This window comes from Argopecten irradians, chromosome 1, assembly GCF_041381155.1.
Source record: "Argopecten irradians isolate NY chromosome 1, Ai_NY, whole genome shotgun sequence".
Classification (NCBI taxonomy): Eukaryota; Metazoa; Mollusca; class Bivalvia; order Pectinida; family Pectinidae; genus Argopecten; species Argopecten irradians.
In genome coordinates this window covers 28,594,671-28,607,990 of record NC_091134.1, presented here as the reverse complement: position 1 = coordinate 28,607,990, position 13,320 = coordinate 28,594,671, and the positions used below count along the sequence as shown (strand labels likewise).

The 13,320-nt window shown below is 33.4% G+C and overlaps 1 protein-coding gene across 1 annotated transcript in view; it reads left to right on the top strand.

The window, feature by feature from the left end:
* The window catches only part of LOC138323097 (H(+)/Cl(-) exchange transporter 6-like), a 109,483-nt gene that overhangs the window by 82,052 nt on the left and 14,111 nt on the right, over window positions 1–13,320 (top strand). The window contains exon 22 of the mRNA XM_069267447.1: window positions 4,787–4,897. Within this exon, the coding sequence (XP_069123548.1) occupies window positions 4,787–4,897 (111 nt within the window). The remainder of the gene's footprint in view (window positions 1–4,786; window positions 4,898–13,320) is intronic.

Here is a 13,320-nt window from a genome sequence, read left to right as displayed (position 1 = left end):
GCTGTTCATTAATAATATGTTTATACCACATGTGGCATAAACTCACAATTTCGACTGATTCACTTGACGAACTTTCACCCGAATGGAGTCACTTGACGAACTTTCACCCGAATGGAGTCATACTGTAGCGCTCTGCTCGCAACTTTATCTACAAACTGTTGTTGAAGCGGACTTGTCGGGGTGTCGAAATCCGTCCCTGGTATAAAATCGTCGCGACATACTATTACCCAGTATTATGTCTTACCATAAACTTATCTTAAACGTTTCCTTTAATTTGTAATTTAATGAAGTTCTGATGAACGTGTAGATTTAACAGACCTTGTCTTAACTTGAACACGATGTTTTGATGATTGTGACAAAAAGTAGACGACATCGTGCCATACATTAGAGTGCCGTGTTACAGAAGATGCTAGGTTAAGCTTTTAAAACTTTCAAAAATATAACTGGTGTGAAATGAATGTATGTCCAACAACATCTTGTGTGAATAAGTACCAAATGATATAAAGCCAATGATAAATTACTCCCTGGTAGCATTTCTATTATTTCCAATGAAAAATGTTATCATGCACTTTTTTACTTCACAACTTTTGTCATTTACAAAAATACATGTCGGACCTTAACCGCATTAGTTATTACTCAAAATTGGTTTCAAACAAAAATGAAAACAAGACTCGATCAAGATTCAAGCATATGTGTCGTTGACAGATATTTAAAAATAATATGAAAAGCATAATTGTTATTTGGTGCGTACTTTGGAACCTAGATAGACAGCTGTATACTGTTTATTGCTATCTGGCTGTAACACCCACCAACTCCCCCGTAACGACGTCAGCGATATCACGACATCACCTGATCTGTATGTCTATTTATCGCCATAAAAATCGCCTAAATAAAATGCATAGTGTCGGATCCTACTATTATATGCATAAGCGAGGCCCCTGCTGCAATCTCATTGGCTGGCTATAAAACAGTCTCTCTTTTCTGGTCGCAAAAGGAATAGTTATCAGAATAGCTTTTCGTACTGCTGAGAAAGTTCAGACATCGCTAGTTATTCAACACATATGATATGACGGACAAAGTTACATCTATCGCTAATTGTCACCAAGTAATTATTTATAATTCCTACAGTTGCATATCGTAGTTTATCTCTAGCGTCAACTACACACCAGAGCAAAATGGATTTTTTACATCCATATATAGATTTCGCTGTTAGCATTCAAACAGTAGAAGAGAGCCTTTTTTATAACCAGCCAATGAGATGGCACCAGAGGCCTCGCTCATGCCTATTTTAGCAGGTCCGACCCTGTGCATTTTAATTAGGCGACTTTGCGAAATTTAGGGTTATGTTGGTGCAAATGGGGCTTAAATCGTCTTAGTGCCGGCACTTTGTATAGATGTGTCGGATGATTTTGAAAGGAAAATTATTGCTCTTTTCAACGGTAGTATTCGTTTTTATGAAGATGTGCTAGAAATGAGTTTTTATTGCCGCTTAAGGTTGGCGGCTTAGAAATTTCGAGTCTAATAGCTTGCCACCCTCCAAGTATGTAGTACCATGTATGTAGAGTATAATTGTTACCGTTTTTAATCTAGACCTTTAAAACGTCTGAAGATGGTGTTAAGCCACTTTGGTGGGTCCATGATTACATAATCTGTGACTAATTCTCAAATCCCTGTAGCTTGCATCAATGTCATTGGGTTGTCTTAATCTCAAATAGGTAGTATCCGATATTACAGTTATAGTTTTAACTATATTTGTTCTTTTAACAATACCTGGTTTTTATCTTATGAACTAACTCTTGCTATTGTGTCATTGTATTGATATGAAAATTGTCGTGTTAGTTGTTTTATTGATATCTGCCTCGCACAACTAACCTTAATAGAAACGTGTATGAGATTTACATCTTTTAAACTCCGATAAATGGCGTGATGACGTCAAACATGAAAACAAGGAATAGAAAGAAGCAAAACTCAGTAATGCAACTGTAACTTAACACTTACTTGGACTAATCTATTTATATATAAATATAATTCTAATATGTCTAAAAAAAATTTAAAGCCGAAAACCCTACAGGAACAAGACAGTAGGTGACCTACAAGGAATTATATCCTAATATACACAAGATCCTTCAGATCTTAGCAACCATGCCACCAATAACGGCAACAGCAGAAAGAAGCTTAGTGTTTCATAAATGCAATATGAATTAATCCGTTTTCAGTGTTATTTTTTCGAAAAATTACCACTTTAAGAACGCATTAAAATCATAAAAATAAATCGTAAATCTCATCTCAGCAATTCTCAATAGCGTCTTTCAGATTCATACACCAACAAATAGATTTTCTCAAAACCATTAATTTTTATATTTTTCAATAATTTCGGATAACGAGCACTGAAATTTAAAAGCCATATTAATCAAAGGGGGAGGGGGTATGGCAAGCCAAGCTACTAATACTTCAATCTGGCTGGATGGTATAGATGTTACGTCGTTATTTCGAACGTAATCAGACAGTTCGCGCACTGCCCCTACCAACATTTCTTAGAACTTCAAGTTCAGCCATGTTCTTGTTCTTCCTGTTCACGCAATTGCGAAGTGAAATTTTGCGTATCAGCTACCAGGGAGCAGTTATTACAGCAGAATGAGAGAGATTTTCTGATATCGGAAATTGAAATTCTGGTATCGGAAATTCAATTTCTGTTATCAGGTATTACTAAGATTTTCCGATATCGAGAATAGAATTTCTGATATCGGAAATATAATTTTCCATATCAGAATTAGAATTTATGATATGGAATAGTGTTTTCTTATTACTGATAACAAAAAAAACAAAACAGAATTTCCGATAACGGAATTAGAATTTCCGATATCGGAATTAGAATTTCCGATATCGGAAATTAAATATAAGAAATTTAATTCCTGTATCGGAAATTTCAGTTCAGATATCCGAAATTTTAATTCCGATATCGAATTAATAGAAAATAAAAAGTAACTTGGCTTGCCATGGGGGTGGGTGAGGGGGGTAGGGGGGAGGGGTGTGCTTGCAACTTGAAGACAAATCGAAAATGTCAAGATTGAAGGGGGGAGTGGGGGGAGTGGAGGAAATCTTGAGGACCTTTGCCCCCTTATCACGTTTTATATTCCTATGCCACTGCATTTACATTGAAAAAACCCACTATATATAGTCAAGTGCTTAAGAAACCTAATCGAAATCATCTTTCGTTTGGAAGTCAGAAAGATGCTACGTTCATTCCCTTAGTAAATGATAATTAAGAAACGACACTTTTGGGTTATCTGGGACTACGCAGAGTCTTGATTAAGACAAAAGATGTTCTCGACAAAGTTGGCTTCTTAATGAATACAAATCCAAGTCAAATTATAAGAAATTTCATCTTGAGAGCGAAGAAATGACAAGGTGTTCACACGGCGCTGATTGCGTTAGAGCTGTGATTGTGTGGGATGTTGGCATAGACTGGTAAAACCAACATTGTCTGATGTCTGTAGTCGGAGAAATAGCATGTCCTACATTGTCTAATCAGACATTCATTCGAATTCTTTTGTGAACGTGTACATATCAATGGACACAGCGATACCTTAATGCATTTTAAAATGGAATATACAGATGTAATCCGTATATATGAAAATATTTGCTTGGCATTGAAAAGTCACATGATAAACATTAAAAAACGTAGTGTACCATTATGTGAAGTAGCATGTGAAATAATTCTTCTGCTTTCATCGTTAATTGTGATAAATCGTTAAATTAAACATATATCTACATAACACATTAAATTGATATAGCATGCAGGATGACCGATGCAATATATTGGGCAATATTGAAAAATAAACTACCAAGATTTAAGATTGCATACTTTCAATAAAACAACTGACAAAAATACGTAACAATTTTTAAAAAAGACTTTTGGCATAATGTGGTCAAAATGATATCATCCTTTGAGCAAATTAAGAGTTCCAGTATCGAAATTTTTCATTTCCAAATTTTAATTTATTAATTTGTTTTCAGGTGTTGGTGATTTCACAATGTCACTTTGGTAATACTCGCACAAAAAGAATCCTGAGAACTAATGCATTTGTTGGCAATCATAGATATGCCTTGAAAAAAATGGAGGATTTTATAGTTCCTTGATATATCGTCTTTGTAAAAGCGATGACACCATTATTACGTCAATGTTTCGTACAACAACCAATATATTCCTTATTCCGTAAGCCGAATGTTTAGATTACATGTACATTTAATTTTTCCTATATTTATTTATTCTATAATTTACGTAAATAACAACATTTTTCCCTTTCGTAGAAGGCTTTCACACCAGTTTCCATATGAAATTCTTTTGATTTTAAACAAACTTACATCTCTCTCTCTCTTTATTACAACTCGGTCATCCATACCGATACATCACATGCCTTCATATTACAAAACATCTTTTCCGTCAACAGTTATAGCATTTTCAAATATAATATACATTTTGTACTTTATTGGACACCCTTATTTACCTGGTTAGTTTGCAATAGATTTTGAAAATACAGACAATTGGTAATGCTATACAAAATTTTGGCAATAAATATCATGAATTAGAGTATCGTTTAATCTAATAATTTAATTTAATATCGTTTCTTATTTTCACAAATTGGCAACGCGAACACCGCCTCCTACGTGTTATCTAACTTAAATACAGCATACTTTTAAGAGCAATTGAAATGCTGCAACTGTTTCTTTGCTATTTAAGATATAGTAAAATTTCGATAATATATTATTGATATATCTTTTACAGAGTAGAAGCGAAGACAAGCTTAGTTATGAGGAGATGACAGAGGACTATCCACGATACCCAGATATATATGACGTCACCAGAACTTTTAATCTCAACAATTCAAAACTCGTGGTAAGATGTAATTATACTTTGGCCCAGACACCTGTGATATTCCTTGTTTTTTTATGTTAATTACCTTCGCATGTGCATTACCGTCAAATCCCATTACCTACTACTGTTTAACTATTTAACCAGAGCCTATTGCTGAAAGGTTATCACGTAAAACCATCCACTGTCATGAAAATATTTCGCAAATTACACGTGAATTTAAATTTTTGGATTTTACTTTGAATTCTTGTAATGGTCTTGTAAAGTAATGGTTAAATTAGCGAGTATCAAACTTATCTATAAGACACCAGAATAGTAAAAGAAAAAAATAAGTTTATATTTTATACCATATTTCACAATTTGTTTGTAGCCAGGGTTACCGTTGACCTAATTTAATGCTAATCAATCATCCCTTCACTTTGTTGGTAATAGAATTAGTGATATGAATAGAAGATATTCAACTACAATGAGCAATAACGCTCAGCTACAATGAGCTGTAACGTCATGTTACCTAAATTTGCACGCTACTCAAAATGGCACACTTTTTTATAATAATGCTTTCGTTTTAATTCATTTTGGAAATTTTCCTTCAGTTGTTGCTATAAGTATTCTTGATCATCATGAAATATTTAAAGGGACAATTCAGTCTAAGAGAACATTAAAATTTGTACATATTTCGGAAAAAAACAGTTCTAATGGAAATTAGATTATTCGGTTTTACTGTGATATGCCTGAAAAGCCCATGGTTGTGACATGTGTGTAGATGTTCAAATTCGCTCGCTATCATTACACATTGTGGTCGAACTTCTTGTATGCCGAACCCTGTCCCTTGCTCGTAGAGTAATGCAACTTTTGTCTAGAACTGCTCAAATCGCTCTGACAGTAGTGTGTTTACCTTATTAGGTGAATTGTCTTGCCTAAAAACCATTTCATCACCTTCTCAGTGGTTATGTAGTTTATTTGCTTAACGTGCGTGACTTTGGCTCATGCATGGGTACAGCGGCCATATTGTACCTACTTAATCGTATTGATCAAAGATTTGATATTTCAACGATATTAATTGAAATACTAAACAATGACGTGGAATTTGTCAATATTTTATGATATATGTTTCATAAGAAATTTAGAACAATACATTTATGCCATATTTTGCTTCTTGGTTATGTAAAAGAATTAGCCTGAGCGATTTGTCCCTTTAAATGGTGATATTTACACATGACCATAGCTAGGAGGAATTTGGTACAGCCATAAAGTTGAGAAAATACCTGAAATCAAGTATTACGGTAAATATTGCCCCTTGCGATGACTTAAGTTTTCCTCTTTTCGCTCAAAGGTCTGCTGTAAAAAGTGGGGAAGTGGTATAAACTATGTCTAGAACTCAAATTTAATCAATTTTGTTGTCAGTTATTTGGTAGTTTCATAGTTCTATGGTGGCTGATTTGTGCCATTTTCGCTTTTTCGCTTTTTCGCTTTTTCGCGTTGGAAAAAACGCGAAAAAGCGAAAATCCTATTTTATATTTTCGCTTTTTCGCACTTTTTCCAACGCGAAAAAGCGTAAAAGCGAAAAAATGCAAAGCGAAAAAGCGAAAAAGCCAAAAAAACGAAAAACGATAAAGCGAAAAAGCGAAAATCCATTCCGTCGCTTTTTCGTGGTATTTTTTGGCTTTTTTCGCTTTTTTGTGTTAGTGTTAGAAAAACGCGAAAAAGCGAAAAAGCAAACATCGGTTTTTCGCTTTTTCGCATTTTCCCAACGCGAAAAAGCGAAAAAGCGAAAAAAAAAGAAAAACGAAAAAGCGAAAATCCATTCTGTCGCTTTTTCGTGGATTTTTTGCGGCTTTTTCGCTTTTTCGTGTTTGGAAAAACGCGAAAAAGCGGAAAAGCAAACATTGGATTTTCGCTTTTTCGTTTTTTCGACTTCCGTCGTTGTGACATGCGCAGCACATTATATCATAAAGGAGGACACCATTATAAGGTAGCAGACCACAGAAAGACAACCTGGCTCGGTCCATAAATCATTACATTTCCATAGATTTATTAAGGTTTTTTACTTCCTACAAACGTTCTTATACCTGAATTTGAAAGTTTTCAAAATTACAACTTGTTATTTGAAATATTGGAAATGTTTATCAACGTTAAAATATCGCAAAACGTAACCCGAAACTGTATCCGTCGGGATTGGCTGTTTATAACGGAAATAGCCGCATGCATCTTTGACTGCGAAATCAGGATTACTGAAAATCTCATCCGGCTAATGGATATACATGTATATATGTAGTTTATCGGTTATAAATAGCCTGATTCAGTGTGATAGCCGATACATTTACAGCGTATCTACATTGGCAAGTAAAACAGCATAGTTCTATGAAGCTTTAGAGCATTTGATGGAAATATGACAAGAAGTGAGAGGTATTTTCACTCGTTAATTATATTCTACATGTATACAGGTGTACATGTACATTATTAAGCAAACATATACATAGGCTTACAATGTATATGTAAGGTAAATGTTTGCTTTTAATAAGAAATGTTTTAGATATATACTGTAGTTAGGCTAAATTGAATTCAATGTATTTCCGTTAAAAAAACATCACAGACACTAGTGACTGCCGTTCCAAACGCATCGATCGTTAGACACATACAATGTATACATTTTGTGAGACAATAAAGATGGCCTTTTTGCAAATCGATTGTTATAGTCAGGTGTTCGTTATACATAGGTAGTCATATGAATAGGTTTGATTGTATTATCAAACAAAACATCGGCCATTTTTAGGTCGACGCTATATCCACACGAGGGTCTTTTCGGTAAATTTGATTAATCGTGACCATATTTATCATTCATTTCTTACTAGATTATTTTTTTTTAAATCCCAATTAAATTTGAATTGTCAACTTCATGTGCAAATGTGCGTACATGTAAATGTGCATTATCTGTATTGGCAGTTAGTCTACCCGACCACCGTGCTAATTAGGAGATGCATCCTTCCGACTGTTTCATATTTTATCTAAAATTTTAATATAAATCGACATTATGTCCAAACTTTAGTGCGGACAAAGAGAAAACAAGACATGTGGAAAAGATCACTTAAAATATATACTAAAATAATGATCAGTGCGTATATAATGTACATTAGTAACATCGTCAGAACCTTAATATCTAGATTTTTGAAAAGATGATATCCTCTTATTAACTCATTCCCTGTGCTTTGGTTAAGGTACATCAACTTCATTGTGTCACTTAAAAAAATCTCACCGTACATTTCTATCACAATGGCAAAATCAGCAAATATATTGCACTGGTCAAAAGGATCAGGCACAAGTTATTCCAACTTTAACAGCCATCTCCTAACATTATAACACAATTAACATATTATACATGATAACTTAGATATCTTATACGGATTAAACAATTCAAATAATACTACTTTAAATAAATCTAATAATAATTGTGTAGTAAAAGCTTTTTTTATGTTTAAAGCTTATATGTATGTTTTTACAATTTACCTCAAAAGCCAATTTTTCATCACCTAAAGCAGCAAAGTAAGGTGTATTTCCAGAGGTTTGCTCATTAATTTCGCTAATTAACTTTGTAAGGGCAGCTAAGTACATGTAATTTGGACATTCTAAGAAATATAATAAGCATTTTCACAATGATTTCCACAGTTTGTACAACGAGAATTTTCAACTAAATTTGAACGGAAAAGATCGTCATTTAGATTACTTCATTTTTGCCACAATCTGGTGTGAAAAATATTTAATTTTCTGTCACCATAGTTAAAATAAATTGGTCGCTGGGAAAGAGCAATCTTAAAAGGAGAAATGGGTACCTAATGATTTAATATCATTATCTAAATTATTCCAGTCTCTTAAAGTAGAAGGTAAGAAAGACTTGAGAGTGGAGGATAGTCGATAGTTTGAATTACAAAAGTCGATATTATTTCTTAGAGTATATTGATTATTTTCACCAACTGTGGGAGGTAATAGATTCGGAAGAAAATTAGGAGTATCATGAGTTTTCATCTTATGTAATAATTTATGTTTTCTTCTTGCTCTCCTATCACTTGTACTTAATAATTCTAAACCTGATTCACTATAATTTTTTTTTTTTTTTTTTTTTTGCAAATGATGGCAAACTCGTTATTATTCTAGCTACTTCCATTAGACAAGCATATTCTAAAATGGGTAGTATAAATGACTTCTAAAGGTGTAAAAGGGTATCACGATTTAGCATATATTTAAGTTTACGCAATCCATTTGTTTTCTACATAACAGATTTATAGCTTTCATTGAAATTGGCATTTGTGTCTATGGAATTGACTAAAAATTTAGAAAGTTATCATCAAAAATCAAATCTAAATCTGCATCAATGTCATTCAAGTTTAAAATGAAGAGCACTTCAGTCTTATTGGGATTAAAAGATACAAGCCATTTTTTGCCCACCTATTTATCTTTTCTAGATCGCTGTAAAGTGCATATTCAATATCTCTGCATGATGATGATGATTTTGATAGAGCTGTATCGTCCGCTAAAAGAAGATTCAAGCTCATCAGCAATAACAAAAAGAAGTGGACCAAGTATTGAGCCTTGAGGGACTCCAGCCATAATGCGATTACTGAAAATGAATTATTAATAAATACTTTTTGTTGTCGATTACTAAGATAATTTTCTAACCATAATAATATTTCCTGAAATACCATATGATTGTAATTTTATAAGTAGACTTTTGTGCCATATCCGGTCAAAAGCTTTTGAGATATCATAAAAAAACATACAAGTGTATGTTTTTTTTCTTCCAGATTTATCAATTGAAATACTGTTGAATGTCCTTGCATAGAACCGATTGGAACTGGAAAAATAACGAATTTTCAAGGAAATAATTATAAATATGCTTATAAACTACCCTTTCAAATACTTTTCCAAAAGTTGAAAGAAGAGATATAGGTCGATAGAGAGAAATGGAGTGTTGATCTCCCTTTTTAAAAAGTGGCATTACTTTAGCAAGTTTCCACATATCTCGGAAAACACAAGACGATAGGGATAGATTAAAGAGAATTTCTAAAGGTTTGCAAACAGTGTCAGCAGTGCTTAAAGGGACTAAATCATTTAAAATTCATGTAATAAAAGATAAAAAGAATTATAGAAAGAAAAATAATTGTAAATGTTGTGTTCTTTGTGTTAATAACAAAGTTTAAAAGTTTTTATACCCATTTTGTTCAAGATGGAGAAAAACTGAAAATAATTAAGGAATAAACTTTTATTTTGTTGAGGTAATGAGGGTATAATGATAATGGAGCACGTGTAAATTATGTAACCTTTACACGGGCTCCATTATCATTATAACCTCATAACCCCATCAAAATAGAAATCTATTCCTTACATTTACAGTTTTTCACGTAAATGAATATTATCTATTCTCGTGACATTTGAATATTTTTTTAATCAAAATACCCATATTTTGTTCTCTCCCGTCATCGTCAACGAATTCGATTGAACAGGTGATTGGAATCGAGTCATTTTTCTTTCATACCTACGGGTGTAATACTGACTGGTCTAGGGCAATACACTCATGTCGCCTGAGGCTGTATTGCATGGCTACCCATGCAATAAAGCCTCGTGACGTCACGGCGTCAACAAAATCTCTATTTCCTCCGCAAAATTTTAACATTTTTTTCACAAAATTGACTGGTTTTACTATAAAAGATGCAAGCAACGGAATTTGTGTTGAAAATATCACGTAATTTTTCATGTATGGAAATTGACTTCCAGTCGTGGATTTCTTCGAATTTATTTCAAAATGGCGGGATATTATAGTTGTAAAATTGCAGTAAAACGTCGTGGTATGAAAGAAAAATACTCTTTCATAAGTGGATATGAAGGATAGGGATATTCTACCCTCGGGATCACAAAATGTTGCAAAACCCTCGGCAAGCCTCGGGTTTTACTACATTTTGTGACCCTCGGGTAGAATATCCCTATCCTTCATATCCACATATGAAAGAGTCTTATAATATGTTCCCACCAAAAGTGGGGTCATGACCCCATGTTGCTATGCCAGCGACTATTTCCGTAACAATAGAATCGCCGCACGTGTTGTACTATCATTATGCACTGATAATGATAATACTAGAAAGCATGATCTTTGAGTCCATGTCAGTGCAAACTATAAATATATAGAAACGACCTAGTCACTATTTCATATTATTATCTTTAGGCGCGTGTAAACAATCCCTATTTGCATGCGCGATGCTGGAACATTCAAAACATCCGATCGCTGGAAATCTCATCTGTCTAATGACATATCTGCTATCGACTGAAAACGGCAATTTATCGACTACAAGTTCCTGATTACTGTGTTAAATCTAATATGCAGAAGTTTTGTGAAGAGTTTCTAAGTGTAAATAATCCTTTTTTGTACATGTTTTTGCAGCTATAAAGAAGAGTTTTCATTATATTATATGGTTTTATACTCCCGTCTACCATCATTTTATTTTCATTTGTCATGATATTAGGTACTATAAATATAGTCCACTAAACCTGCCTAGATCTATATTATTAGGCTTTTTTCCCCTAATATATAGACTATTTATTAGGAAAAAAATAAAATGCCTAATAATATAGGCAGGTTTAGCTGACTAATTAGGTCCATGTATTTCTTTTATCATTATACCAATATTTGATATTCCCTACATATCCCTAGTTATAATGTCTATCCATCTAATGGACCTTCCCTATATATCCCTAGTTATAATGACTATCCGTGTAATGGACATTCCCTTCATATCCCTAGTTATAATGTCTATCCGTGCAATGGACCTTCCCTACATATCCCTAGTTATAATGTCTATCCGTGTAATGGACCTTCCCTACATATCCCTAGTTATATAATGTCCATATCCGTCTAATGGACCTTCCCTATATATCCCTAGTTATAATGTCTATCCGTCTAATGCACATTCCCTACATATCCCTTGTTATAATGTCTATCCATCTAATGGACATTCCCTATATATCCCTAGTTATAATGTCTATCCATCTAATGGACCTTCCCTATATATCCCTAGTTATAATGACTATCCGTGTAATGGACCTTCCCTTCATAGCCCTAGTTAAAAATCAGTCTAACTGTATATCTAAATTTTATCTTATTAAAAGCAAAAACTTAGCTTACATATACATTGTAGGCCTATGTATATGTTTGCTGAATAATGTACATGGTACATCTGTATACATGTAGAATGTATACATAATTAACGAGTGAAAATACCTCTCACTTCTTGTCATATTTCCATCAAATACTTTAAAGCTTCATAGAACTATGCTGTTTTACTTGCCAATGTAGAATCGGCTATTACACTGAATCAGGCTATTATAACCGATATATATGAGTGGCCTCTTAATGGGGTTATTATATATATATATCTATTAGCCGGATAAGATTTTCAGCGATCCCGATTTCGGAGTCAAAGATGCACTCGGCTATTTCCGTTATAAACAGCCAATCCCGACAGATACAGTTTCGGGTTGCGTTTTGCGATATTTTAACGTTGATAAACATTGCCAATATTTCAAATATCTTGTTGTAATTTTGAAAACTTTCTAATTCAGGTATAACAACGTTTGTAGGAAGTCAAAAACTCTAATAAACCTATGGATTTAGTCCCTTTAATAATAATATGGACAGGACCGAGCCTGGCTGTTCTTCTGTGGTCTGCTACCTTATAATGGCGTCCTCCTTTTGGTAACAGTATATTAATTGAGACTTAATTGCTGTCAGCCAGAGTTGTTTGAATAAATAGATATAATTAATTGGCGATAGGCGCAATAGGATTATTTCACTGCAGGTCCGCGTCACTGAGACACGCTGAGCAAGGGACCTGACGCATGGGCAGAACGGTTGACCAATTAATACATCATCAATTAAGAAAGAATCTAAACAAGACATCTCATTGGCTAAATAGTTAATCTCATGTTTGGGGTATACAAGATTTCTGATGTTCGGTGTTGGGTCACCCTCTTGAAACATCGCCGAGCAATAAAGATCACGAAAAAAACTTAAAAAGGATTTCTTGTATACTTCAGGTGAGTCAAACTTTGAATGTATTTTTTATTACATTTTTATTAACTTTTACCGTTCAATATTTTCTATTTTTTTAAATGTAGGAATGTTTTATTAACCAATTGCTGGTAAACAATTTTTTGTATATAAAGCATATTTTACTAATGGAATAATTTCCCTGATCAATAACTTAAAATTAATGTTTCACTTATTTATATATATATATATCTATATCGTAACTGTACTTCCTTATTTAGGAGATAATGTATTCCTATGTTAATTTCTCTGAATAAGTTGATAATAGGAGTTTATTTTTTTATGTCTCCAACTTCAGTATTGCTTTTATCTAAATTGATCATTTTTGATATATTTGATTATATTTACTGTCTGT